General features: G+C 59.9%; 2 protein-coding genes and 1 long non-coding RNA gene across 5 annotated transcripts in view; 1 reads left to right on the top strand and 2 right to left on the bottom strand.

Annotated features, from left to right (window-relative positions):
• The first annotated feature begins 1,835 nt into the window (after window positions 1-1,835).
• LOC117244356 lies at window positions 1,836-4,870 on the top strand. The gene is made up of 2 exons (XR_004497281.1): window positions 1,836-2,054; window positions 2,338-4,870. It is a non-coding gene; the product is annotated as an uncharacterized LOC117244356 (long non-coding RNA).
• Window positions 4,871-18,844: 13,974 nt separating this feature from the next.
• SPRY3 (sprouty RTK signaling antagonist 3) lies at window positions 18,845-25,600 on the bottom strand. Of its 3 annotated transcripts, none has more exons than XM_015625968.3 (2): window positions 25,405-25,600; window positions 18,845-20,172 (listed from the first exon to the last, which is right to left on the bottom strand). In XM_015625968.3, exon 2 carries the CDS (start codon window positions 20,123-20,125, stop codon window positions 19,214-19,216), a length of 912 nt encoding a protein of 303 aa, XP_015481454.1. In that variant the 5' UTR covers window positions 20,126-20,172; window positions 25,405-25,600; the 3' UTR covers window positions 18,845-19,213. The 3 variants fall into 3 exon arrangements, with proteins under 3 accessions (XP_015481454.1, XP_015481455.1, XP_015481453.1); XM_015625969.3 differs by lacking the exon at window positions 25,405-25,600 and adding an exon at window positions 24,156-24,535; XM_015625967.2 differs by lacking the exon at window positions 25,405-25,600 and adding an exon at window positions 23,569-23,648.
• LOC107203713 overlaps window positions 25,093-27,616 on the bottom strand; it is a 15,740-nt gene continuing 13,216 nt past the window's right edge. The window contains exon 3 of the mRNA XM_015626023.2: window positions 25,093-25,500. Coding sequence (XP_015481509.1) covers window positions 25,093-25,500 — 408 coding nt within the window. The remainder of the gene's footprint in view (window positions 25,501-27,616) is intronic.

The raw sequence follows: 27,616 nt of genomic DNA, 5'->3' as shown, positions 1-27,616 counted from the left end.
TCAGAGGAAACATATTTTTATCCTGCATTCGAATGAAAAGGAAACGACCCAGAGGAAATGCATCAAAAAAAAAAAAAAAAAAAAAAAAAATAACAAGAAACCTCCTGACAATGAAAAGTCCAGCTTTGCTTTCAAGTTTTACTTTTCCCAGGACACTGCCTCCCTCCTGCCCTCAGCCAAGAGGGACAAGAGCGAGAAGCCCCCGTGTACCCCACAAAGAGGAAGCTCGGGCTGGGTGAGGATTGGGGCTGTGCCAGGAGCCAGAGGGGCAGGACAAGGGATGTGGCACCCCCTGGGCCACCCTGCCTGCAGATGGGCTCCTCACCCCTTCAGGGGATGGCTCCCAGTGCCACAGGGCAGGGCTGGATGGGATTTGGGGCAGGAATTGTTCCCTGGCAGGGTGGGCAGGCCCTGGCAGAGGTGCCCAGAGCAGCCCCTGGATCCCTGGCAGTGCCCAAGGCCAGGCTGGATGGGTTTGGAGCACCTGGGACAGTGGGAGGTGTCCTTGCCATGGCAGGGGTGGGATGGGATGAGCTTGAGGTCCCTTCTATGAAAAATGTGGGCAGCCCCTTCCTCCCCCAGCCGGTGTCAGTGGCCACAGAGCAGAGGGGACACTGAGGCACCCCTGGTGCTCCCTGACCCCCACCTGCCCACGAGTCCCGTGGGCTCTGTCTGTGTTCCAGCAGGGTTTCATCCTCCCCGCCTCCCGTTTTTGGGAAAGCCTGTTTGCCTCAGCTCCGGCTGATGTGCTGTGACATCCCTGGAATCCTGGAATCATTTAGGGTGGGAATGATCACTGTAATTATCAATGCAGCCATTAACCCAGCACTGCTGCTGGTTCAGGCAAGAACATCTGCAGATCAGCTCTTCCCTGGAGTAACTTCCCAGCCTCATCCTTCACCCCGGTGAATGTCTTGCTGCAGGGAAACTGTTTCTACATTTGCACCGGTGAATTCCTGGGGTCTCGTGGCTCTGGGAAAGCACAGCAGGTTTTGGGGGAGGAGGGAACAGGGAAAAGCAGCAGGGCCAGAGCTTTGGGAGTTTTCTTGCCGAGTTGCTCCCGCAGGTGTTCCCACAGCCCCCCCAGCTTTGATGGACAACTTCCTTCACTCTGAATGACACTTGGGGACCCACCGGGCTGTGTCAGCCCTTTGGAGGTGCCTGACCCGCTCTCCACCCTGCCCCAGTGACAAGAATGAGCCCGTGCCCCCTCCTTCACCCACCTTGGCCCCGTGGGCGAGAGGAGCCGGTGAAGCCTGTCCCCTGACCCCCGGGACACGGAGAGGGACGGCCGGAGCCTGCGGGATCCCCCGGGGCTCGGGGCCACCCCCAGCACTCGCCGGCCCGCATTGAAGGGCGCTGGGGACGCTCTCAAAGCCGCCTTTGTTGCGGGGCTGTCACCCGGGGCAGAGGCGTCCTGGCCTCTGGTTGCCACGACAACGAGAGGAGGAGGAGGAGGAGGAAGAGAGGAGGAGGAGGAGGAGGAGGGTGGGCTGATGGGGAGGAAGGGGAGAGGCAGGTCCGGACAGCACGGGCAGAAGCCAATCCCAAAAAGTGGCTCTGGGAGTGGATTCTTGGAGGCGCTGCTGGCAGGGGAGAGGCCAAAGCTGAGCCCTGAATTGCTCCAAGCCCCCACTGGGTCAATTTAAATCAGAGAAAAAGGAGAAGGTGATGAGGGTGGTAAAACACCGGCACAGAGTGCCCAGAGAAGCTCTGGGATCCCTGGGAATGTCCAAGGCCAGGTTGGGCGTTGGGGCTTGGAGAAGCCTGGGACAGTGGAAGGTGTCCCTGCCATGGCAGGGGGTGAAAAATAGAAGATCTTTAACTCCCTTCCAACCCAAACCATTCCACGGTTCTACCATTCCATGACATGTATTTTTAGGCCAATATTTATGGTTTGTCCCTTTGCAGTTCCACCAGATTTCAGGGGAGTTCAAAGGTGTTTTCCTGCCTCCTCCGAGCCCTGGGCTATTTATAGCAGTCAGATGTTGGCAGCCCAGCTCTCACAGACAACTGTAGGGTGACAGTGTGCACATGGAAATGGCTCATTCCTGGTGAGTAATTCCAGGGCCAGCCAGGATCCTGCTGAGTGACGGGGTTTGTGTACGACACAGTCAGGAAAGGGGGGCTGGGAGGAGCAGTGAGACTCTCCTTTGGGCTGAGTATGAGAAAAAAGGAGAAGACTGAATTTTCCAGGGAGACCTCTTCCCTTTCGGGATTCTCCTCGGGGAGAACGATGCTAATCCTGCCCCATGGGCTATTTCAAGCCAGGGTGGCCTAGTTGCCAGAGCTGTCCTTGCTGATTCCAGCTCTGGGGATGTTCTTATCCTTCCCTAGGTGCTCAGGAGAGGACGAATCTCACCGTGGCACAGCACTGACCCAGATGCCTCCACAAGGTGCGGTGCCAAAGCCCCTCAGGTGCCCATATCCACCCTCCAAGCTCCTAAAAGGCTTCCTCTGGCTGGGACTTGGGAAAAAGTGACCCAAAAAGTCACTTCTGCCATACTCCCGGTGTGAAGGAGGCACACCAGGGCAGGGGTGGAGGCCCCATCTCTGCAGGGATTTAGAACTGCATGGATGTGGCTCTTGGGGATGAGGTTTGGTGTGGCCTTGGCAATGCTGAGTCCGACCCTATGACCTGAGAGGGCTTTTCCAACCTCACCAGCTCCATGTTTCTATGGAAAAGAACCTCCTGCAGAAAGCAGGACCCTTTTCTCAGGTGCCTTTCTCTGAATATCCCACGTCATGGGGGTGTGGAGAAGGGGGAGGCAGGAATTCCAAAGTTCCAGTGGGCAGCGTCTCACACCCCAGTAAATCCCAGTATTTACAGAGCTGCAGGAGTGGCCAGGCACCAGGATTCTCCAGATCTGCACCAGCATGGGCTGTGTGGGGCAGCCAGACACACGGACAGGCTCTGGCCCATCCCAGACCTGACTGGAGCCCCGGGAGTTCCCCACTCCTGCTGGAAGCTCCTGCCCACATCCCTATAGCGACAGTGAGGCACCACTATCTCCTGCATCTCCCCAGGCACCTCCCTGCCCCAGCCGAGGCCAGGGAGAGGAGAAGGACACCATGAGCACACAGAACTCAGAGGGAGCTGGAAAAGAGCTCTTGGGGCTGGCCAGGCTCCAGGGCAGAGGGACACAGCCCCTGCTCGGGAGCAGAGCCGTGGAGACCTTCCCCGTTTCACATCCCACTGGAGCAGAACCACTTCACCTTCCCGGTTTTTGGCACCCACCCTCCTCTCCCTTCAGCATCAGCTGCCGGCAGATGGGAGTGTGGTGGATTATTTAGGGAAAACGCCCAATAACATCACAATTACTTACCATAAAAGCCTGGTGTTTCCAATAATAACCTAATGTTCCAGGCACCTGTCCAACAGAGCTCTGCTACCTGCCCACTGCAGGATCCGTATCCATCACGCTCCCCTGCGTGTCTCGGGGTGCCACTGCCGCTCTGCCAGGCTCAGGGAGCCCTGGGGACTGGGGCCACACCTGTGTGGGACAGGGACAGGGGCTGCAGGACCTGTCACCCCCACAGTGTCACCCCTCGGGGTCCGTGCAGGGCTGCAAGAGACGGTGGGGAAGAGACAGTGCCAAAGCAGGAATTCACCAGGAATCAACACTGGCAGTGTCCGAGGCCAGGCTTGGAGCACCCTGGGATAGTGGAAGGTGTCCCTGGCCATGGGAGTAGAACCAGGTGGGTTTTAAGGTTCCTCCAGCCCAAACCACCCTGGGCTTCCAGGACCTGCCAGGCTTTGGCAGCTCCAGGCTGGCCCCACCTCTCCTGTTGGCAGCAGGTGAGAGCAGAGGGGCCCAGTGATCCCAGATGCCACTCTCACCTCCTGACACCGTCACCCTGATGCTGGAATGAGGTGGAAAGGGACAAATGGCGCAGGAACAAAAGGGCTCAGAACTGTTTTTCTTGGTCAGATCCCACGAGCCCCATCAGCGACATCCGCGATGGCTTTTCCAGACCAGGCTGGGCAGCCAGATTTTGCTCAAGTGTTCCCAGGGAACAACAACAACAACAAAAAAAACCCAACCATCATGAACATGTGTCTGGCTGATAGGAACCCAGGATTGTCCAGCAGCAAAGTTCCCTGTGGGCTTGGGAAAGAGCGGAGGAGCAGCGGAGATGGTGTAACAGGATGTGGGCATCTCATCTCCCCGGAGCAGGAGGCAGCCAGAAGCACTGGCACTCACCCAGCACTCAGCTCCAATTTGTTTGCACACAGGCTTTGCTGGAAAATTGCATCCAGCCGGCCAGTTAATAAAAATCATCCTCACAGAGCTCACCGGCAGCATTTGCTGAATGAGAGATGGATGCTAAATTATTCACTCTGCGCCATCGGAGCCGCGGCGCTGGGAGAGGGAGGAAGATTTCGTGTTGTGCTGTCAATTCTGGAGCACTTCATTCTCAGGGCTCTGAGGCTGCCATCTGCTACTAAATTCACCACGAGGAACGGGGGGGGAAGGAGGCAGCGTTTGCAGGCACTGACTGCTCATCGTACAGCAGCTCTAGAACACATTTTGGAGCAGTCATGAGAAGGAGAAATCCAGGGGGAAGTGCGGAGTGGAAGGGATAATGTGTCACTCAGAGGATTCCACCTACGCAGAGGGAGGAGAAACATCTGAGGGCACAAAATGCCACCCTGCCTCTCCTGTCTGCCACACCTGAGCGGTCAAGGGAGAGGGCAGGCACAGCACAATCTCCTGGATGTGTAATTTGCCTTCACAGCCGGAAATTTTCCCGTTTCTCCAAGTATCCAGCTGTTCTCTTTGGCTACTGAGCTACCCCTCAACCCCTCCCCAAGATTTTCTTCAAATAATTTAATTTTTTTTTAATTAAAATCTTGATAAGGTGCTCAGCAGGGAGGTCCTTGTTTTCTCACACACCAGAACCACTCTGAGAGGGAATTTGGGGAAATCACTGTTGGAGACATCCATGGCCAGGTGCTGTGGTGGAAGTGTTCTGGTGGTGGCGAGGCTCTGGATGCCTGATCCACGTCTGGGAGCTCACCCAGCCATGCTGAGCAGTTTGTTTTATCAGGAACCAGACAGAGGAGACACAGCAGAGCCGAGCGAGGCCCTGCAGGCAGAGCTGGGGAGGGAGATAGAGCACCTTGGCTGGGCATGAAAGGCTCTGGGAGAACAAGAGAGGAGGAAACAACAGAAATCAGCCAGGAAAACAAGCTCCCTGATTTGTTCCAAGACTCTCAGCATGGAACAGCAGAGATTTTGGGGGTTCAGAAGCCAGAGCAGAGGGCACCGTGGGATTCCTGTGTGTGGGACATGGCCCAGGCAGGAGAGGGACGAGGATGAGGCCTGGTGGATTCCCACAGAGCTGGGAAGAACCCAAACAACCACGGGAAAGCCATGAACTGAAATCTTCTTCCCTTTCATGCCTTTCCCCCCAGGCCATGGGCCTTTCCCCTCAGCAGGGCTCTGGGATCGGGGCCTGGGATGAGCACACGGATGGGATGAGCCAGCTGGAAAATCAGGATTGAGTTCATCAACCTGCCTTGAAGCATCCACAGGCTCAGGAAGACGATTCCTGAGGTGTCTGCAGCCTCCCCAGCCCATTCAGGCTGTGGGAAGTTGGTCCCCATGGCACACTGGGTGTCCTCTGTGTCCTCCCCAGCGCTCCCGGGCTCAGGGCTCTGGGGAAGGCAGTGCTGGGCCTGCTCTGCCAGACAAATGTAGAATATAAACCAACCTCCATCCAGCAGGGAAAAGCTCCACAGATCCCCTTGTCCTTCACCCCATCCCTGGCAGCTCCATCCCGCTCCTTTAGCGCGGCCTGGAGCTGAGGGCCCGCATCAGAACCATGACAGGAGCCAGGAGAGGGGAGGGCCTGGGAGCCATCCCTGCTGGATAAGGATGGGACACACAGGAGTCTGGCTCCTTGTTCCCAAGGAAGAGCTGGAGTTCCCCCTGAGGAACACAGCTCAGGAGTTGGCCTTTGCAGAGGGTGAGATGAGGAGAAAATCTGGAAAAAACTGCTGATTTTGGGGACAGATGCTCAGTGTGGGCCCAAGGCCACAGCCCTCACCAGGATGGCATTCCACAAGTTTTATGGGTGAAGCTGTTGATTTTCTTATCCTTGTGCACCCCATTTCCCACCTGGAGCCCCTGGGCACAGGAAGGACCCTCTGATGGGAGGGGCAGGACGTGGTTCCCTGCCCTCAGCACCTGCTCAGGTGTGCATTGCCCACGGGATTGACCCTTCAGCCGCTGTGGCTCAGGGAAAAGGCCTCTGACAGATTTCCAACCGTCCTGGACCCTTCCTCCTCTCCCACCTCACCCTGCTCTGGAGTAGGGACCCCTGGTGCTGCTTCCTTCGCATTCCAGCCACTTCCCTGCTGGAGAAGGGATGTTCCTGCACAGCCAGAGGTTCACTTTCCACCTCTCTCCCTTTCCAAAGGTGGCCCTTCTGTCCTTTAGGAGCTGAGGGACATTCAGAAGGAAGGTGAAACCCACAGAATTCCAGCTGATGGAGCCCACAGAGCTGCTCTCCAGGCAAGGCTCTCCTGCTCTCACCCCTGGGACAAACAAGGACATTCTCCCCGTTGGTTATTCCCCAGCACATCCAACTCATCCAGCCCACATCTCTCCCTGGGCAGCACGGTGGGATTTCATCCCCAGCCTTGGGGGGTGTTGATTTTTAACGCCTGAGTATTTATTTTTGCCATTGCCCCGGCCGTTCCAGACCCCGCTTTATCTGCGGCGCTCTTTGACCCCCGCGTGTCAGGAGTTCAATCTGGGACGTTCCACTCTTTGCCCCCACTTAATTCTTTTCGAGCTGCTCGGCCTTTGAAACCTGGTGCCATATGCCAGCCCCCAAAGAGCCCTGATCAATACGGGGGGACCACGTCCCTGTGACCTTACAACCCGCCCCAAAAAGGGCAGAGGGCAGAGCCCAGCATTGGCCATGTTTTCATTACAGGGCTTGTTGGAGGGGGAGGGACACCCTTTTCTTTCTTGTTTTCTTTCTTTCTTTTCAGAAAGACGTGGCCCAGCTGGGACACTCCTGGCTGCCCATCCCCTCCTCTGTCTCATTTAATGACAGCAAGTGCCAAAACCACCAAAAATCAGAAGAACTGATGAGGTACGTCAGAAAAATCGTCTTGCTGTAAGAAAGGAAATGTTCCTGCCTGTCTCTTTTGGTGTTTGGGGGTGGAAGGACCCATCAAAGGCCCCAGAAGAGCCCTGGCAGGAGGGCTCAGGGCACCTGGTGTCTGTCCCCAAAGCTCAACCCCTTGTGTGGCCAAGTTTTATTCCAAGGAGAGGGTCCCCAGTGAGGTGCAGCCCTGCCCTGCCCCAGGTGATGGGGAGAGGTGGGGGTCCTTCAGCCCCGTGCTAGGGCTGTGTGAGCTGGGATGTCTCTTGGCCCCTCAGCTTGAAGGCCACTCTGTTTTCAGGCCCAGACCTTCCCTGTGCCATTTATTTTCTCCTTTTCTCTGTTCAAAAGGTACAGCACCTGCTTTCTGTCCTGGCTGCTTTCATCTGCAGAACGAGCAGAGCAGATGAAAGGGAAAAGCAGGTGGTGTCTCCTTGGGACAGACAGGCTTGGATGGAGCTGCTCCCAAAGGGAGATTTAACCCAGGAAAAGGGAGGAAAAGCAGCAGTGAGGTCCAAGCTAAAGCATTCCCCTGGGAATGGGCAGGGACCAGGTGTCCACAGGATCTTCTCCACTTGTTGTGGGTCCCATCCCCGGGGTCCTGGCAGAGCAATGGCAGGGCCAGGCTGGTGGTGCCAATGTCCCTGTCCAGGACACCTCTTCCCTTGGAGGCTGCCATGGGCAGAGCTCCTTTCCCTGAAGCTGTTTCCTGTGGGCAGAGGTTTTGCCTAGTGCTGATATCCAGGATAAATCTGCTCCCCTGCACAGGCCAGCCCTGCAGAGGGTGCAGGACCGAGTGTGACATTGCCACGGCCACCCCTCTGCCAGCCTGGGCCCCTGGGCTCTGAGCTCATCAGCCAAATCCCTCCCAAGCTCCTGACTCAGGGAATGGCCCTGAGCGTTTGGGCAGCACTCTCAGGGATTGTGGCTGGGGTTGTTGGGTGTCTGTGCAGGGCCAGGAGTTCAATCAATCATCCCTGTGGGTCCTTCCAGCTCAGGCTATCCTGTGATTCCCTGATTCCAGGACACCCCCTTGCCCGGGGGTGCAGGGGGAAGGTGTGACCCAGCTCAGCAGTGCAGAGGCCACTGGGTGATCCGGGATTTGCTGCAGCTTTGGCTGCTGTTGGTGGGTTTGACCCCAGGGTTGTGCTGGCAGGGCTGTGCACACCAGCCCTCCACAAGCTCCTTTCTCCTCACCTTTGCTTCCACCTCTCCACAGGGGCAGGGACTGCCCTGACCAGGCTCTGCAGGACCTCAGTCCCATCAGGAATAAAAGCACTTTTGAACAGCCCTCACAGTTTGGGGTCAGTGGCTTCTGCAGGGCCCTCTTAGAGGAGTTCCAGGACATTTTTGAGCGTTGCTGTGCTGCTGACTCACCCCAAATCCTAATGACCCAAACCCTGTGGGGTGAGAGCAGCACACCCTGGCGTGACCAGGGCTGGAGAAGCAGGAAAACCCCTCTGGCACTGGTCTGTGACCCGAGTGTTCCCAAGGATGGGATTGATGGGGCGCCTCACCCTCAGCATTCCTGCGCTGGTGGCAAGGGCAGGAGATCCCCAGATGGAGGGCTCTGCCATGCACCATCCAATTAACCCTTCTGGCAACTTCCATTAAAAATAAAGGGGCCTCCAGGTCCCTGCTGGAATGGCCTATTTTGCGTGAGCATCTCCTTGGTTTTGCCTCGGCGGACGGATTTTGGGAGGCAGTTATTTCAGGAAAGGGACGCTATAGATAACTGATCTGCCAGCCAGGTGTCATGTTCCTTCATTTATTTTCAATTACTTTGTCTCAGGAGCTCCGCTGAGAATTGCCTGGTGTCAATTTATTTGGTCACCTCCGTGCCCGCCGCGCCTCTCCGGAGGCGTTCTCCGGTGTGGTGTGATCCCTCCCCGGGGAGGCTGTTACAAAACAGCTCCGCTTCTCCTGCAGCCCCAGCCCAGCCTCGGGGCCAGCCCCAGCTCTGTCACCCTGCTCAGGGTCACCCGGGGGCTCTGGGAGCAGTGCTGTGAGCTGGCAGGGCAGAGAGGGGTTTGGCTGGAGTTCCTCTGCTCCTCGGGGTGCCAGTGCCTGGCCCCTCGCCCCCAGTGCCCACAGCCCCTCCCCAAGCTCACCTGGCTGTCCTGGCGTGCAGGGGACAAGGAGCTGAGCCTCCTCGTCCCTTGGCTCGTTGCTCTGAAGCCCCTCTGCCCCCTCAGCTGCTGAAGGTTGGGCTGAACACAGAATCACGGAATGGGTTGGGTTGGAAGGGAGCTTGGAGAACATCTCGTTCCACCCCTCCATGGCCAGGGACACTTTCCACTGTCCCAGCCTGGAACGGTCCCGGGGACCCAGGGGCAGCCCCAGCTGCTGTGCCAGGCCTTCCCCTCCCTCCCAGGGAACAATTCCTGCCCAATATCCCACCCAGCCCTGCCCTCTGGCAGCTGAAGGACATTCTCCTGTTGTTCCATGTCCTTGTGAAGGGTCCCTCTCTCCCCTCAGGGTTCACCACCTTTAAGGTGAATTGTCTTCACTCTTGCTTCCACTTTGGGCCATTTTTACCTGCCTGAGCTGCTCTCCAAGTGTGATCCGAGCCCTTCCTGGCGTGTCCCCGCTGCTGCTGGCACCGCTGAGCTGGCAGGGCTGGTGACAGGGGCTGGGTGTCAGCAGCGGGGCCAGCTCAGCGCTGACAGTGACAACAGTGGGGACCAAGAAGGGCATGATGTCATTTTCAGATCCGCTGGGAAGTTCTCAGCAGCCACGTCTGGAAAAAAACATCATTTCCCCGTGAAAAAAGGGCACATTTGCTCTGGTTTCAATGAGAAAGAAATAAATAGAAAGCCTGGGAGTGACTGTCCTTAATTGATTAGTCATTTCTGCAGATGATAATTGCACATCAAAAGACTGAGATCCTACTGTTCCATGCAAATGTCCTCACCGAGAGCAGCAAGGCACAGGGGAAGTGGATACAGGAAATAAATCCCTCAGAACTCCCCAGGAGGATTTGGAGTTCCACACCAGGAAAACAGTTTTGTTCTGGATGTGCCTTGAAGAAACATCCCGAAGCTCAGGCGCACCCCGGGAGCGGAGCACGGAGAGGAGGGAGGATGGGGAACACCCCGCTGAGGGGGTCTCCAGCCAGGGGAACACGCTCCCAGTTCAGACACGGCTTTGTGGTGTTCTGCAGCCCCTGACCCAGGGCTGGGGGCTTGGCCGGACCCTCGGCCCCGTGCCCGGAGCATCGGCAGCCGCCGAGGCCAAATGAGGCGGCCGGAGGAAGGAGCCTGTGGGTGACCGGGCTGGAATGAGAGGATGGAGCTCCCGGCCCTGCTGGCTGTTGGGCAGCACCCCCAGTTTTGGATGCTCGGCCCTTTGGTGGGTGCCAGGGGTGCCCGGGCAGTCCCCGAGCCCGGCTGCCACCCCGGCCCCGCTGCCGGAGGATCCCGCGCTCGCCCCACGGCCCCAGCGAGCTGCCAGCCCCGCTGTCTGGCAAAGGAGCCTTGTGAGCATGACTCAGTCAGCCTCCAAAAGCAGCAGCGAAAAACAAGAATCTGCTGTGAGCTGCATCTTGATTTTTAAGCCAATCTCGTGATGTTTTGCAGGGCCAGAGTGTGGCTCTGTGATGCCCGGGCAGTGCCGGAACCCGCAGGCGTTTTGGGGTTTTTGGGGGTGCAAATTGTCCTTTTTGTACACACTGGGGTTCTGGAGAGCGCCCTTCCTGCAGGGAGCAAACCCCCCACATCCCCAGGGCTGCAGCCACAGCACAGGTCACTCTTTTGAGGGGGTTGTTTCTTGTCAGGGATATTCCAAAGGCTCCTGGCTGCCCTCAGAGCTGCCCCCTCAACCTTGTGATGCCCCCAGGGATTCCTAAACCTCACCGAGCAGCTCTGGACAGTGCTGGGGCAACATAGGAATGGCCTCTTGTGTCTGCCCAGGGCAGCTTTGGCTCTGTGAAGCCAGAGGTGAGAGCAGAGGTGCCCCCAGCCCTGCCCAGAGCAGGAGCATGGCCAGGCAGGGAAGGGGTTCTGATGCTGGAGAAGCCGTTGTGCAGGTCCCTGCAGCCTGAACTCCTGTCCCATGGTCCCTGCGGCCCAGGGTGACAGCAGGGAGCTGCACTGGGCCCTCTGCCCCATCACACCCACATTCCCACGGGCGGCACCTTCAAAACCCACCCGTGTTTCGTTAACCCTCCATCCTCCTCAGCATCCCTGGGGACCAGCACTGAGGATCCCCGGGGAGGCTGAACTCGCTGCTGGCCCAGGGAACATCCACAGGCGGGCTCGGATCCGCTCCCCTCGCTGTCTGCGGTGCGGGGGGACGGCGGCAGCTCCTTCCCTCTTTGTAGTCAGCGCAGAGAAATCGGCACTTTCAGGGCATGAGTCATCTGACCTATTTAGCCATCTTAGGAAGAGATGAATGACTCCTTCTGAGGGCTCCTCTCTCTCTCTCTGCTGTCTAGACAGCCAAGCTCTGACTGCAAACACCTTCCCTGGCTCTCCTGAGCCCACCAGGGCTCATCCTTCCCGGGATGCCGGGGATGCTCCAGGCACTGGGCTGGGTCACACCTGGGCATCCTCAGGGGGATCTGAGCCTGGCCTGACTTCGCTCGCCCCGGCCCAGGGGAGATTTCAACACCAGGAAGGTGGAAATGCACTTCTGGAAAGCTTTGTCGGTGTCTGAGGAGGATTTCGTGGAGCTGAGTTGGGGCAGGACAGAACCGGACATGTCAGCTCTGAAGAAGCTCTGTCAGCCAAGAGCAGCTGGGGTTTTACTGCAGGCTCAGCCCTGGGGGTGGCTCAGAGCCCCAGCTCACCTGGGGTGGGTGCCATGGGGTGCTCGAGCCTGGGGACCCCCTCCTGCTCCTCACACGGATGCAAAACAGAAAATGACTGTGCACTTCAAAGAATCACCCTAATCTTAGGGGGAAAAAACAATTTCTGCGGGTTTTTTGTTGTTCCTGGGACCGTTATGACTTCCTTCACGCAGAAAGAAAATGTTCAAGTGAGCAATTAACATTTTTTTTTCAGATCAGCATGGTCATGGTTGCAGTTCAGCTCCTGAGCCTTCCTCCAGGGGACCGCAGGAGAGAGACCCAGGGATGCCAGGGGGATTTGGTGGAGTGAGGACAGGGAAGGCTTGGGAAGGTGGCACCGACAGGGCTCTAACACAGTTAACAGAAAGCTGCACATCTGGGAATGAAAGTGCTTGGCTCTGTCCAAAAGAGAGGGACTTTGGCACTGAAAGGAGCCAATGGGTGACAAATGGCCCGGAGCCATCTTTTGTTTGAAGAGCGGGGGAAGAGTGAGTCACAGCAGGGATTGGGCTCACATCTGTGCTCCAGAGCCCTCAGGCACATCCTGGATGCCGGGGATGAGGCTTTGGAAGCGATTTTGGAAAGCGGGCTCCGATAGCAGCGGCTCCACGGGCAGGGAAAAGCGGGGAAGCAGCCTGGGAAAAGGGGTTATGGTGAGAGACGAGGAGGATGAGCGGTTCTGATTCAGCACCGGGGTTGGGAAGGCTCTTCAGCAAAGCCTGGCCTAGGGAAACCCTCCCAGGAAAGGCAGGACCTGCAGAGAGAGGAAACAGCTTCAGCCCAAGCCGAGGGGTGGACACTGAAGCCGACAAAGGAAAGAGGAGTGAGGGGAATGCCACTGACCTTTTGATCAGCCACCAAACCTGTGAGCAGGGACCTGGTGCCCTGCAGGTGCTGGGGTAAAGCTCCACCGGCTGTGTGAGGAGAGCTCTGGAGCACAGAGCCCCTGAGGATGAGGATGTCAGGACTCTGTACGGGCAGGGCTTTGGGATGCCCAGCCCTGGGATGTGCACAGGGAGCAGAGGCACCACCCCGGCCCAGGAGCTGCTGGGGTGTGACCCGAATTCCTCCAGCTTTGGGCTAAACCCAGCTCCAGGTGCTGGGGAAGGAGCCAGGAGCTGCAGCTCCTCCCGAGGAAGGCACCCATGGCCCCACTGAGAGAGGTTTGGGACCGTGCTGGGATCTCTGTGGGGTGACTGGAAGCCCCCAGGCACTCAGGAATTTCTTACCTAAGCACCCCTCTCTTTGCTCCTGCCCTTTGCCACCCCAGCCAGCCCTTCCTCAGGGATCTGGACAGCTGCAGCAGGGAAGCCCACGCCGGATTTTGGAGGTTTGAGCATCAGAAGGTTCCCAGGGGAGACCTCATGCAGGATAATCCCCCCAGTTCTCAGCCATGCAGCGCCCCAGGCAAAGCCTGAGCCATGGCCCAGCCAGCACGGAGACAAGAACGAGACCACCTTCAAAATTAATATATATTTTTATTGAATAGTTGCTCTAAGTGGGCTTGTGAAGCCACCCATAGAATCACTTCTTTCACCTCAGCAGTGGTTCTGTAACAGTTATCAGCTTTGCAAGAGAAGAAAACCAAACAGAAGAGGGTGCAGTAAAATAAATAGGTTTTGGGTTGTTGTTTTTTTTTTTTCTCTTATCTTTAAAATAAACTTTTCAAATAAATACTTTGGTTTTTTTAATTATTTTTTTTTCCTTAGAAGGTACAAGAGTATTGTGAAAAAAACCAGCCATCAGGTTATAAACATATATTATACCTTATAGAAAGGAACTGGAACGGAGAGAGCCGGGGAGGGATCCTGAGGGAGGCTGTACAGAAGGGCTTTGTACCCAGAAACTCGGGATGGGAGCCCTGGGGTCCTGGGCCTGTCCTGGGGAGCCCAGGGGGATCTTCCAAGGAGAGTTTTGTGCTGAGGACACCAGGGGAGGAGGAGGAGGATGCGGAGGCGCTGCCAGGAGAGCATCCCGGTGGAAAAGGGGGGAAGGGGCGAGGTGGGGACGGGCTTGGGACTCAGGGTGTCCTTGGCACAGAGCTGTGGGACCTCCCGTGCCAGGCCCAGCTCTCGGGGCAGGACTGGTCCTGCTCGTGGTGGAGCCCTTTGGGCACAGAGCAGAGGGACCCAGAGCCTCCCTCACACATTCCCTGGAGCGCTGGGAGCCTTTCCCATCCATCCAGAACCCCTGGTCCTGCTCGTGGTGGAGCCCTTTGGGCACAGAGCCTCCCTCACACGTTCCCCGGAGTGCTGGGAGCCCTTCCCATCCATCCAGAACCCCTCGTGCCCGCAGTGCCCCAAGGAACCCCGGGGTTGTGTCCCCAGGGGATGCTCCTGCAGCGTCACCCCGAGCAGGAGAACAGATCCCAGCTCCCAGGGTGACTCCAGGAGGGTCTGCAAGAGATCTTCAGACTTCAGATCAGATTTCTCCTGCTCCAAGGGAAATACCCAAAGCAAACTGAGCCCAAGAGGCTCCAGCTCAGGTTGGTTTGGGCTGCCTGGATCAGTGAGCATCCCATGGGCTCCACGGGCTCCTTGGAGGAGCCAAGGCTGAGCTGGATCCCGTTAAAGACCAAGAGTGAGCTCTGTTGTGGGGTCAGTCCTTATCACATCCCTGTCACAAACATTCGACCTTCCAGTGCCAGAACACTCCCAGCTCTTCTCCAGCCTCGGAACATCCAGGAAAGAGCGACAGCAGCGGGGCTGGGAACGGGAGTTTAGGGCTCCAATCCTGTGCCAATCCCTCAGCTGATGCCCTCATCCCTCTCTCCCACACTCCAGGGCCATTCCCAATCTCTGATTCCTGGCTTTGGCATCTTTTGGTCGTTGGCATTTGTCCTCCCTCCATTTGAGCTCACCCTCAATGGTGAAGGGGTGAACTCCGTGGGATTTTATGGAAATCTGGGGGTCACAAAGGGCTTCCCCCTGCTCTTTGAGGCACTGATGTTTCTCAGGGATGGGTGGACAGCAGCCCAAGGACCTCTTTGGCCCTTCCAGCAGGAGGTCAAATGGATGGGACACTCCATGACCCCTCCTCACCAGTGCTGGGACTGATTTGCCAGTGGGGAAAAAGGGGAGTGGGACCAAGGGAAGCCTTGGAGGAAGCAAAAACCATCAGAGGTTCTTGCATGGATGGAGCTTTGGACTCCTGGGTGGGAAAAGGAGGCTCTGGATGGGGAGCAGAGCAGGGGCAGCTCAGGTCCTGCTCAGCAGCTCCTGCCTCCTGCTCCTTTGGCACCTGAGTCTCTCCCCCTGCCCCAGTCTGCCCCCAGCCCTGCACATTCCCTGGCAAAGGAAACACAACAAGCCAGGAACGCTCCCTCACAAGGCGGCTCCATCCCTGTGGGAGAGCAGAGGGCTCCGAGTGCCACACTCCCAAAGGAAAACCAAAAAAAGACACGTCAGGACAGAGAGAAAGAGCCCAAGTGCTGGGACAGGCAGCCAAACACCCCCAGCAGCTGGGATCTGACTCATGGAGGGTGGGGCAGGAAAGGGGCTCCCAGCCCCAAGCAGAACCAGGGCCCTCTCCACAGGCAAAGCCAACAGAGGTGGGGATGGAGCAGGATGGATCTGCTTGGGAAAAACCTGGGGAAAGAACCTGAGGCTGCCCACAGCCTTCCCCAGCACGGAGGAGCTCGGTGGAACGGAGCTTCTGGTGCTTTCCAAGCTCTCCAGCCTGCTGAGAGCGAGGAGGGGAGATGTGCCGAGGGCCCCAGTGGGAAGCAGGAATTCCAGGTGGAGGCACCTGGCCCTCGAGCAGGGCAGAGATCTGAGGCTGAACTCCTCCAGCCCCTGCAGGTCCTGGATGTGGCTTTGTGTCTGCCCTCGGTGAAAACAGAGCCCTGCTCTGGTCCCTCGGTGCCAGCTGGAGCTCTCCTCCTCTCCACCTCCTAGAATCATGGAATCATTCCTGCTGGAAAAGCCCTCTAGGACCACTGAGTCCAAACATTCACCCAGCACAGAACTGTGTCCGCAGATTTGAAATCCCTGCCCTTCTACACTGGGTGTTTGATGGAATGTGTATCCCAGATTTGTCATTTCCTGGAGAGGAGATGCTCCAGAGCCCTGGCCGTGCTCTCAGCCCTCAGCAGGCTGTGGCACCATTCCCTGACCCAGGAGGAGCCCCTTGGGTGGAGCCCAGCTCCTGCAGGTAACAGAGCAGGCTCTGGGGAGCTGATCCACGGGCAGCCTTCTCCTCATCCCCCAGCTCCAGCACCTGGGGGAGGTCACCCCGCGCTCGCATGACTTGGGAGGCCGTGAAAATGATGAAGCTTCACATGTTGAGTCATTCCACCATCAGGAGAGGAAGCAATGAATTGCAAAGATACAGAGGTGGTAACTAAATTTACAAGTGGGATCCGTTTAAAAAGGAGGAGGAGAAAAAAAAAATCAAAGTAGAGCAAGTTGGAAAATTCTGTTCATTAGTTTTCTTTAAAAAGTTTCAATGAACTGTTTCACATTCTCATTCAAGGGAGACAGTTCCTCCAACCCACAGGGAAAAAGGGACCTTTTCTCCCTAAAAACGCTCTCTGGTTTTTATGAAGAAGGAGTTTAATCAGCACCAATAGGAGAGTGAACTGAGCCTTCCAAAGGAAGGAGACTCCTGGAGGAAGTGTCTCCCCACAGCCTCACCTGGGAGTAGGGAGCAGAGCAATTGTTGGCATAAGGATAAATGTGTTTGCAATGTGTTTTGTATTTGCTGCCACGGGAATGATCTTAGAGGGGTTCACAGGGCATCCTCTGAGAAAGTCATGGCTTTAAAATCCAAATGATTCTGGGGTGCAGGCTGGCCTCGGGGATGGAGCATGCACAGATGGGGCTCTGTCCTTTCCTAATGCCAGGAGATCCCTCTGCATCATCCTGAGACAGCCACAGATCTTTCCCCAGGCTCTGGGTGAAATCAGGGAGAGGATTTCACTCATGTCCACAACATTCTCCAGCACAAACCTCCCACCAGGGGTGGGATTCATCCCCCCTTCCCCACGGAACCTCGAGATGGATGTTTGGGTGCCATTTGAGTCAGGGGAGCCGGGCACAGCCAGCACAGGATTTAATGAATAATGCTTCCAGGCGGGATGAATCACTGCCTGGAACCACTTCTCCCCGCAACAGAAGGAGCTCGGATCCACCACGGTTTTTAGAAAGAGAATGGATGGAAAGAGGAGTTCCACAGTGAGATTCCACTTCTGCCTCACCTCCCAGCCAGCGCTGAATCCCCCCCTCCCTGCAGAGCAGACCCCCAGGCAATCCCTACCCCTCCCTTTCCCCTCTCCCCACAGCCTGGGAACAAGGCTCTGGGATCAGCAACAAACTGACTGGGAAATCACCTTTTCCAGCATGTGCAAGTGCACCAGGAAGCCAAACCTTGTACCTGGCACCGTTCACAGCAGTATCATGATTATTATTAGTAATAGACCTACCCATCCTAACGTTATATTTATATCTACAAAAATAGATCCACAGAACTCTACGGAAGGAGGCGGCTGGGAGGAGGCGACGGACGGGCCCTGGGAGCTGGGTCTGGGAGAAGCCAAGGGATGTGTTGCATATATTCAATATATGAATATATGTGTTGCATATATTCCTCCAGGGACACCTTTCCCTCCTCTCTGCGCTCACACACCTGGGAAGGGGGACGGGCCGGCTCCAGGACAGGCCATCCCCGCTCCAAACCCCCCCAAATGACTCCAGCGGGGTCCCAGGCAGGAGCTGGCAGTACCCAGAGATGGGGCTGAGCCCAGGAGCAGCAGGAGAGCCCCAGCCGGGGTTATCATCATCATCATCATCATCATCCCGGCGAGGCCAGACGGAGCGCTGACCTGGATCTCAGCATCGTCTGCTCCGCGGAGAGCCCGGCCCCAGCGCCACCTCCAGCCCCGGTCCCGAGGCTCCAGAACCCCTCAGCCAGGAGAGGCCTCAAAGGAAACGTGGCAGGGAGGGAAGGAAGGTCGGGGTCCCCATCTTCGACGCCCCCTCCTGCTCCCCGTGTCCTCCAGCCCAAGGCAGGGTGACAGAAGCCCCCGTTGGGGAGTCCCCGGAGCGGTGCCTGCTCCCAGTTGGCTTTGCCGTGTTCTTTTAAAGTGAATTCAGTGCTGGTGGAAGGTACCAGATCGAGGATGGAGCACGGAGCCGGTGCCTGTGGCATCTGCTGGCTGGTGAGACGGAGCCAGGCGGCAGCTCCCACCTCAGGCAGCCCTCCAAGGCCTGGAGAAATGAATGGCAATTTCCAAGCAGCTCCTTGTTCTCAGCCAAATCCCAGAGGGGACCTTTCCCTCACTGCAGTCGGGCAGGAGCGAGTGGGCTGGGCTGCCTCCGATAGCTCCTTCCCCTGCCAGAAGGTTTCTGAAGCTTCCCACACCTTCTCTTCCTCTTTGAGACAGAAAAACACGGTGCCACCTCATTTTGGAGCTCGCTCGCTTCTCCCAGCGGCTTCCAAGCCTGGAGGAGACCCCTTGGCAGCCCAGCCCCTTGGGAAAAGGGACCTGTGGCCAGCTGAGGGGAAAAAGGCCAACCACGGAAAGTGCTGGAGAGGGAGGAAGAGTGGGAGGAGGAGGTCTGGCTCCCGAGGGGCTCTGGCACAGGGACGCACCGACCCATCTCCTCCCCCGTGGATAAGGACCATGCTGTGGGGCAGCTCCCAAAACTTCAGAGAGCGGAGTCCTGAGGGGCCTCAGGTACCCCCGCCGTGGGGACAGAGCCCCGAGGACCTTCTGGGTCACCTTTCCCTGTGGGACACAGCCAGGGAGGGCACCCTCAGCTCGCTCTGCCTCTCCCGTCCCTCTCCCGAGTGTGCAAAACCAGCGGTGTCCCCCCGCTCGGTGTCCCCGGCTCGGTGTCCCCGGCTCGGTGTCCCCGGCTCGGTGTCCCCGGCTCGGTGTCCCCGGCTCGGTGACCCCCGGCTCGGTGTCCCCGGCTCGGTGACCCCCGGCTCGGTGTCCCCTGCTCGGTGACCCCCGGCTCGGTGTCCCCGGCTCGGTGTCCCCGGCTCGGTGTCCCCAGCTCGGTGTCCCCCGGCTCGGTGTCCCCGGCTCGGTGGCCCCGGCTCGGTGTCCCCGGCTCGGTGACCCCCGGCTCGGTGGCCCCGACTCGGTGGCCCCGGCTCGGTGGCCCCGGCTCGGTGTCCCCGGCTCCCCCGGCCGCCCAGCCCGGGTGTCCCAAAGCCCGGGGGACCCCCAGGTCACCGGTCTCAATCAAAAGGTGATGGTGGGGAGGGGGGAGCACTGCGGAGCAGAGGGGGGATGGAGCAGAGAAGAGGAGGGGGAGGAAGAGGAGCAAAGCCCGCTTCTCCTCCTCGGGAGGGTCATACCGGCTTGTCCAGCGTTTTGGGGAAGGGCGTGCCGCTGGCGGAGGAGATCTTTCTGCAGACCGTGTTGGTGTGGCTCTGGCAGCGGCAGCCGGGGCGTTTCAGGCCGTCGTAACCCCGCTGGCAAAGTTTGAGGCAGCCCAGGGTGGGAAAGTAGCAGCAGAGGCAGGGCAGGAGGAGGGACAGGACGCTCATGGCAGCCCAGCGGGCGCAGCAGGAGCCCGGCCCGCAGGAGCAGGGGTCGTCGGCGCAGGTGTCCTCGTCGTCGGTGGAGCAGTGGTAGAAGAGCCCCTTGACGCAGCAGAGGCAGGTCCCGTAGTCGAGGAGGCTCTCTGCGGAGCAGAGGCAGCGCTGGTTGCAGAGCCAGCAGGAGGGCAGGCTGCGGGCGGCCGTGCAGCGCGGGCAGCGGCAGCGCCCGCAAGCCTCGCACAGCAGCAGGTGCCCGTGCCCCGCCGGCTGCTCCGAGCCCTTCCGCGGAGAATCCTCCGCCTTCAGCTCCCCTCCCAGGGGCTGCGTCCGCACCAGAGAGTGCCCGGAGTGCGACGGGGTCAGGCTGCTCAGCAGGCGCTGCTCGGAGGCCGCGGTGCTCTGCGACACCGAGCTGGCCGTGCTCGAGTGGCTCAGGTGCGGCTGCAGGGGCATCTGGTGCTGCTGGCTGTGGCTGCGGTGCAGGTCCTGCAAGGTGGAGGACGCCAGGCGCTCCTGGGGCCACTCCTGCTTGTGCGGGGGCTGCGAGAGCGAGGGGTTGGAGCGGGTTTGCTGGAAGCACGCCGCCGGCCTCTCCACGTAGTTGTTGCTGGCGCGGATGGAGCGGATCTGGTCGATGGACAGGACCTGCTGGAAGTCCTCGGCCGGTGGGTCCATGGTCTCGTCGCAGCTGAGTTCAGCCACGCTGGAAGAGAGCTGCATTTCCAGGAGCCGGGAGACCCTGCGGCATCAGGGCACATCTAAAAATCCTAAAGGATGGGGCAGGAAGAGAGAAAATATCCCCGTTACGTGATCCGTCCATCCCAATCATTGAATCGCAGACTGCCTCGGGATGGAAGGGACCTTAAAGCTCATCTCACTCCAGCCCCCTGCCGTGGGCAGGGACACCTTCCTCTGGAGCAAAGCAGGGCTGGAGAGCTCCAAATGAAAGGATTTCCAGCAGTCAGACCCGAGCAGTTCCGTGCCTGGGAATGCTCAGGCTGGACGCATCCCAAGGGAAGGGCTGCCGGATCTGCCCCTCGACCCCGGCGGGCACAGCCTCTCTCCGAGCTTTTGAGCCTCTCGTGTCCTTCCAAAGGATTTCCCACCCCTCACCAGCACCTCCTTCTCCCTGCCCGGGGACGCGTGCTGGGCCTGTCCAGAGGAGGGGAAATGGGAGCGGTGACAGATCCAGAGGCACGGCTGAGCTGGGAACGCCGTTCCCCTCAGAGCTCTCTGCTCTGGGGGCTCCCAGCACACCCTGAGCAGCCTCCTGCTCCCATTCCCTGCACACACTGGGAGCACTGGGACGGGGAATCTGAGCACGGTTAACTCCAGACACTGACAAATTCCAATCACGGAATCGTTAAGGTTGGAAAAGCCCTCTAAGCTCAGCAGCTCCAACCGGCCCAGCACCAGAACCGTGTCCTCAAGTGCCACATCCAGTTGCGGGTTGTTTTTTCTTTTTAACACTTCCAGGGATGAAATTGCAACTAATGAGCCCCACGTTTGGCCAAGGACAGGGCTGTCCCACAGACCCCAAGTGCTGCTGGACCGCAGCATCCCACTGCCCCATGCAGAGCCCGGGAGCCAACCTGCTCCGGTCAGGAGCACCGGGAAGGGCGGGTTTCCCTCCCAGCCTGGCACAGGCACGAGGGAAGGCAGCCTTGGCACAGACAAACCCTGCCGTGCCCCTCGCAGCGCCCTGCCGTGCCCCTCGCCGCTGTTTTCAGGACACGGCACCTCCCGGCCAGCAGCAGAGCCCAGGAAGGTCAGCGCCGCCGAGGACGGGGCAGGGAGGATTCCGTGTCCCACCACTCCCCTTCCTGGACTGTTCGACCCCATGGCTCCATCTCCAAACCCACATCTGCCAGAGCTGGCCAGGGAGAGCCGGGGCTGGGGCTGGGGGAGGACAGGGAGCAGGGGGTGAGAGCTCCCGGCCCTGGCAGGGAGGGACACGAAGCTCCCGCTGCTGCCACCTGCACACAGGGGACATCACCCACTGCCCTCCAGAGCCCGGCCACCAGCCTCCCCAGCGCTTCCAGCCACATTTCCATGCGGGATCCGTGATTCCCGTGCACGCAGCTTCCCCGGGAGCCAGAAGGGGGATCACAGGAGCGATCCCCCCGTGACACCGACACTGTCCCGGTGGCCGGGCCGCAGGAAAACGCCGTTCCAGGAGGAAACTCCTCCGGAGCTGCCCACGCTCGGCAGCCGCCACTTTCATGTAGGTGAAGGGGCCACAGGTAGAATCTGCCCATGCAGCAGAGAGAGGCAGAGGAAAGATTGATTTTCATTAGCTAGGCTGACCTTGAGGAGCGGGGAAAAGCAAAGGCAACTTACTTTGACTGTTCAAGCAAGATCTCGTCTCTCCCATCCCCCTCTCCGGAAAGAAAAGGCAACTGATCCGCTCAGATTTGGGGTTTTCGGGGGAAAACGCCATTCCCCGTGCGGGGAGATGCAGCCAGGGAGGAGTCGCTCACCCAGGACGCCCGCGGGTGATTTAGGGAGCCTTTTCTCTCCCAGCAGTACCAGGAGGGCAGGGCTGGCCCGGGGAAGGGCTGTGAGCGCCCTGCCGGGATGGGAACAGGCCTGAGACAAAGCTCTCGTGCCTGTCACCTGCTGCCACCGAGCTCCGAGCCTCGGAGGGTCCCACTGAAGCCCCGGCACCCCCCTGAGGAGCAGCTGGGACTGTGCCGAGGGGAGCAGGGAGCAGCCTCTGTGCATTCCCACATCCCCCGGGAGCCGGATCCTGCCGGGATGGATCATCCAGGGAACGATGCTGGTTCCACCCTGCTCCACCCGGGTGTCCATCCCCGCTCACCTGGGCTCGGTACTCGGTCATTCAGGCTTGAATGACCCCCGTGAGGGTCCTGGGGGGCTGAACCACGGGGAGCCCCAAAGGGAGAGACCCCACAGAGGGTCCTGCAGCCACGGAGCCGATGGGGCTGGGAGATAAAGGGCAGCCGAAGGGCTGGCCCAGTACAGGGAACACAAACGTCGGGACTGCTGGAGCTCAGGGGAACGAGGAGATCCCTGAGCCGGGCTGGGGCAGTACAGGGACACCGTGAGGAGGAGCCGAGCCCGGGGGACACAGCCTGAGAGGAGCCGGCCACGGGCTGTGCTGGACACTCCGGATCTGGGGGCTCAGACACAGCACCCTGAGAAGGACAAATGTTGGGAACACCCCCAGCACCGGTCCGGGACCCAGATGCCCCCCGAGTTGTGATTCCCAGGCACAGGGATGGGACAGGGACCTGGAATCACTGGCTGGGGGGATGGAAATGTCCCCGTGGGAACCAAGGGGAGCGGAACAGAACCTTTGTGGGTTCTCCAGAGGGACTGGACGTCCGGAGCTGGGACCCCCGGAATAGCCCAGTGCCCCCCACTCCCTCCCACCCCTCCCTGCTCCAGCCCGATTCCAGGGCTGCCAGCAGTCTGTATCCCAGCCCCACTGAGCTGAGCATCCCAGCGGCTCTGCTGCGCCCCTCCTGCCTACCTGCCCGCCTGGGGGGGCCCGGGGCAGCGTCCCCCCAGCTTCCTCCTCCTCCTCCTCCTCACACCCGGCCTGCCAGGCGGGCATGCCAGCCCCGGAAACCGGGCCAGCTTTATGGCCACCACCAGCCCCAAACATATAAAGTTCGTGTGATAATGGGCCAGAGGAGGGATCGTAAAAGCAAATGATTTACAGGCTGGAGGTGGCTGCGAGCCGGGGGCAAGCGGCTCAGAGCGCCAGGTGGGAGAAAAGGGACCCGCTGGCCCTGTCTGGGTGCCGGGGGGAGGCTGAGCCCCCGGCCCCGCTCAGCGCGCAGCCCACGCGGGGCTCGCAGCCGGCTCGGTCCCGCAGCCCCCGCGTCCCCGGGATCCCCGGGCACGGCCGCGCCCGCAGCCCGCTGCTGTGCGGGACAGCCCCCGGGACAGCCCCCGGGACAGCCCCCGGGACAAGCCAGGCGTGACTCGGAGCCACGCTCGGCCCCGGCCGCACCGCCCGCACCCCACGCGTGTGCGGGACCGCAGCCCCCACCGCGCGGAGCCGCAGCTCCCTCGCACGGCCCGAGCCCAGCCGGAGACCCCCTCCCTCCGAGCGGCCCGGGACCCCCGCCCGCTCGGCCCACGCGTGTCCCCCCGCCGCGTTCCGCCCCCGTCCCGCAGCCCGGCGGACTCACCCCGCAGCCGCCGCCGGTCCATCCGCCCGCGGAGCCCGAGCGCGGCGGGGGCAGCCCCGGCCCCGCAGCCGAGCCCCGAGCCCCGAGCCCCGCTCCGCGGGCAGCGGGAGCGGCGGGGGGGGCCCCGCGCTCGGTGGGAACGGGAGGCTGGGAGGAGGGAGGAGGAGGAGGAGGGATGGAGGGAGGAGGGAGGGACCTGGCGCTGCCCGGGAGCATCGCGCTCCCCCTCGCTCTGCGCTGCCTTCCCGGAGCTCTTAACGCTTTACCCAAGTGGCGTCATCCCGCTGAAATGGACTCGGCCCATTAGCGGCTCCGCAGAGCCCCGCAGCGCTCCCCAGGCGCCGCTGCCGCCCGGCCCCGCCGCGGGATGCTCAGGGCTCTTTAAACCTTTCCGTCCGGCCCGGGCTCCGGGACCCGCCCGGCGCCCCCCGGGATGGAGCTCCCGCAGCCCGGGCCGCTGTTCCCCCTGCGCCCACCGCGACACCGCCCCTGGGACACGGCAGCGACACTCGGGACGGGCCGGGGTCAGCGCGACACCGCGGGAGGGTCCCCTCGGGCCGGGCCGGGAGCGGCTCAGCATCCCTCACCTCGGGTTTGAGCCGTAAATCGCCGTGAAACGGCCGCGGTCACCTCGCAGAGTCATGGAAAAGGTGGGAAAAGACCTCTGAGGTCATCGAGCCCAACCTTCTCCCAGCTGAGCTCTTCCCAGCCGGGACAGCCCAGGTGCCATCCACCTCCGGCACTTCCCGAGAGCCCAAAGCCACCCCCAGCGAGCTCCTCTAGAGACACACTCGGCAGAGAGGCTGGAAAGCAGCTTTTCCTTACCGAGACCACAGAACCGGCCCACACACATCCCACTCTCCCAGAAACTAAAAGCTTGGACTCAAGGTCCCAGCAGGATCTCCCATCCCGGAGGTTTTCCCAAGTCGCTGCGTGCTCTGCTCTGTCCTTCCTGCTCTCCTGCCCCTGGCTCAGGAGCACCAGGGGTCCCTGTGACACCCCTCAGCCCCGTTTATAATAAAGTGGACCCGGCTCGATGGTCCCAAAGGCTCAAGTTCACCCTGATGACACCGGGTGTCACCTGTGGAGCCCCCACCCTCCCCCCATTCCCCTCGGCACTCCCAGGGCGGTCACCCATCCTTTCTGGGAGTGCTCGCCAGATGAGCAAAGCGACACCCCCAGCTCGGGGAGGGCTCAGGATGTGTCTCAGGCACGTGAAGATGAAAGCTCGGAGCCCTCGCCCCCCCGGCAGGTGCCCAGCACCGCGGGAGCCCCTCGGGTCCCAGGCTGGATGGCAAACACAGGGCTGAGGGTGTGACAGCAGGACGGGGACGGGGGAAGAGAAGCACCTGGAGTAAGAGTGACAAATTGTGGCTGTAACTGATGGGGACACACTGGGGTGACCCCACGGACCTCAGGGGCTCTCTCCCAGTCGATGCCAGCAGAAGCACTGGAACCCCCGAGCTGGGGCCAGGGGCTCCACTCTCCCACACGGCGCCCAGCTGAGCCTTTGCCGTCTCGTTTTCAGGCATTTCTAGGCTGAGGTTTCTCCATCTCCATGGGATCCCACCAGGGATGCTCCTCCAGGAGTTTCTCCAAGAAGGACGAGTCCCTGACAGCATCCCTCAGCCTCGGCTCCAGCTCAGAGCCTCCAGGCTGAATCCCCCTGCGCTCCCACCGGCCCCTCCTCTTCTCCCCATCGCTCCCGGCTCCGTCTTTAAAGGCGCAGAAGGGATCCGAGCTGCCCGATTCGCAGCCAGCTGGCTCAGAGCACCTGACTCCCGGGAGCACGTGTGATGTCCTCCCTTTCTCCCAGCCCCAATCTCTCACTCCCACCTTGAGGTGCCGGTGATTCAGGCTTCCCTCGCTGCCTCGCAGCATCCCAGCGCAGCCCGCGTCGTGCTCAGCCGGCGCCGCTTTATTCCTCGCTCGCTGCCGAGGGAGGGCCAGAAAGGCATGAATGCAGAGCTCCCGGGAGGAGTGGGAGGGTGGGATGAGCAGGGAGAGCAGCAGCCTGCCGCTGAGTTATTGACCACAGCACCGGAGAGCAGGGCTGGGAACCCCAGGGCAGAGCAGGAAAGTTCAGAGCCTCCCCCAAAGGAAGGGTCTGGGATGGAGCCCCCCCGCTCAGGAGGGGGTTTGGCTGCTGGGAGAGGGATGTGGTTATTCCTGAAGGGAAGGTGTGAGAGCTCTGCGGGTTTCTGGCCTTCCCTCCCCTGGTGGGGTGTGCACAGCCCCCTCCCAGAGCCCCCCTGCGCCCCACGCCGGCTCCCCAGCTCGCCTTTGGGCTTGGTGCCCCTCCCCTGCCCCGTGGAAATCCCAGGGCAGCGCTGGGGTCCTGCCCGAAGGGATGGGGAGAAGCAGCTCCCGCGTGTCCCGTTGATGTTTGAGGCTCTCAGTGCGTTCCTGCCTGGGCAGCCGGGATGGGGATGGACATCCCGGGGTTCCCAGGCTCCTGCTGCAGACCCCTGACTTTGGGGAACCCCATCCCCACCAATCCTCAGATCATCAGCAGTTTGTCCCTGCTGTGCTCTTCCCGTTCCCCCTACACACCCCAAACACCTCCCAAAACACGGGGAGTCACTTTCCTTTCCCTTCCCAAAAAGTGTTTCTCTACATCCCCACCTCGGTCACAAATCCCAAGCAGCTCGGTCCAAAGCCTGGAGAACTTAATTGGGATTTTAAAACGATCAGGAGAGCTCAGCACCGTTTTCCACACAGAGATTTTCCAGCTGCCTCTGGGGCTGAGCAGCTCCAGCCCCGGCTGTGGCCACAGCCAGACAATTCCAGGGAATCAGCCCTGGAGTGGGAAGAAGAGCAGGAGATCCCAGAGCAAGGCTGAAGCTGCCTGATCTCTCCTGCTGCTGTTTGCCGAGCTTGGGCTCAGGGGGAGGGTAATTCACCTCCACTTAGAGATGATGCAGGGGAGGGAGGAAAAAAAAGAGAGAGGAGAAAGAGAACACGCGATTCCCCTGATTCAATCAGCCAGAAACAAGGAGGTGCTGGTGCCCTCTAATTTGGAGATTCACAGATTTTAGGGCCAGAAGGGACCGTGATGCTCATCTAGCCTGACAGTCTGTATTATGTAAAAGCCACTTGAAGCCAGACAGTGCCACGAGCTTTTCAGAAGCAACAGCCAGCGCTGGGGAACTTATTAAAGGACTGTGATTCTCCCGAGGTGGGGACATGTGGCTCCCAGCACGCCGGGAGAGGAGGAGGCCAGGTACACCCACCCGGCTGGGCTTCGGCTGAACAGACGGCAGCGCTGGGGGAGAGGAAACATCATTTCCCTTCCCTGCTGTCATGCAGCTCCTTCTCACAGAAACAGGGAGAAGCAAGGAAAAAAACCAACCCCTTCCTTGTGTTTTCCTTTTGAGTGTTCCCTAGTCCCTGGAAAGAAAGGGGGGATGCTGGCCCTGAGACGTTCCTTGCCCACTTTGGGGTCGAACCCCACGGTTCGCAGCCATGGGAGCTGAGCCTGCCTCTCCCGGAGCCGGATCCGGAGCTCCGAGCTCAGCCTGCAGCGGCCGGAGGTGCAGTCATTGACTGCAATGAGAGTTTCCCTCTGAAGATGGAGCCAGGCAGCATAAAACATCAATAAAGCGCTCAGGATGCGTCCCTTAATGAGCTGAGATCGTAACACGCTGCCAGAGCCTGCCGGAGCTGCCCATTCTGTCGGGAGAGAGGAGCAGATTCTGCCGGGGAAGTGTTAAGTGGGTCCTGCTGACTCATTGATGCAGATGGTTCCGGCCCCGCGCGAGCAGCAGCAGCAGCAGGAGCAGGAGCGGCGTCTCCAGGGGCTCTCCAGAGCCCGGAGCAGCAGGGATCCGGCACCCCGGCCCAGCCCAGGGGCACGGGAGGGCAGGGAAATGAGATCCTGTGGCATCATTCCCCATGGCATCACCCACATGGCATCATTCCCCATGGCATCACTGCGCACAGCATCACTGTCCCCATGGCATCATTCCCCATGGCATCATTCCCCATGGCATCACTGTCCCCACGGCATCACTGCCCCCATGGCATCACTGTCCCCATGGCATCACTG

This window comes from Parus major, chromosome 4A (genome assembly GCF_001522545.3).
Source record: "Parus major isolate Abel chromosome 4A, Parus_major1.1, whole genome shotgun sequence".
In the NCBI taxonomy this organism is placed as follows: domain Eukaryota; kingdom Metazoa; phylum Chordata; class Aves; order Passeriformes; family Paridae; genus Parus; species Parus major.
This window is presented reverse-complemented; position numbering and strand designations above follow the sequence as displayed.

Coding starts and splice junctions, on each gene's coding strand:
- SPRY3 (XM_015625968.3), bottom strand. CDS start 20,125: ATGCAGCTCTCTTCCAGCGTGGCTGAACTCAGCTGCGACGAGACCATG.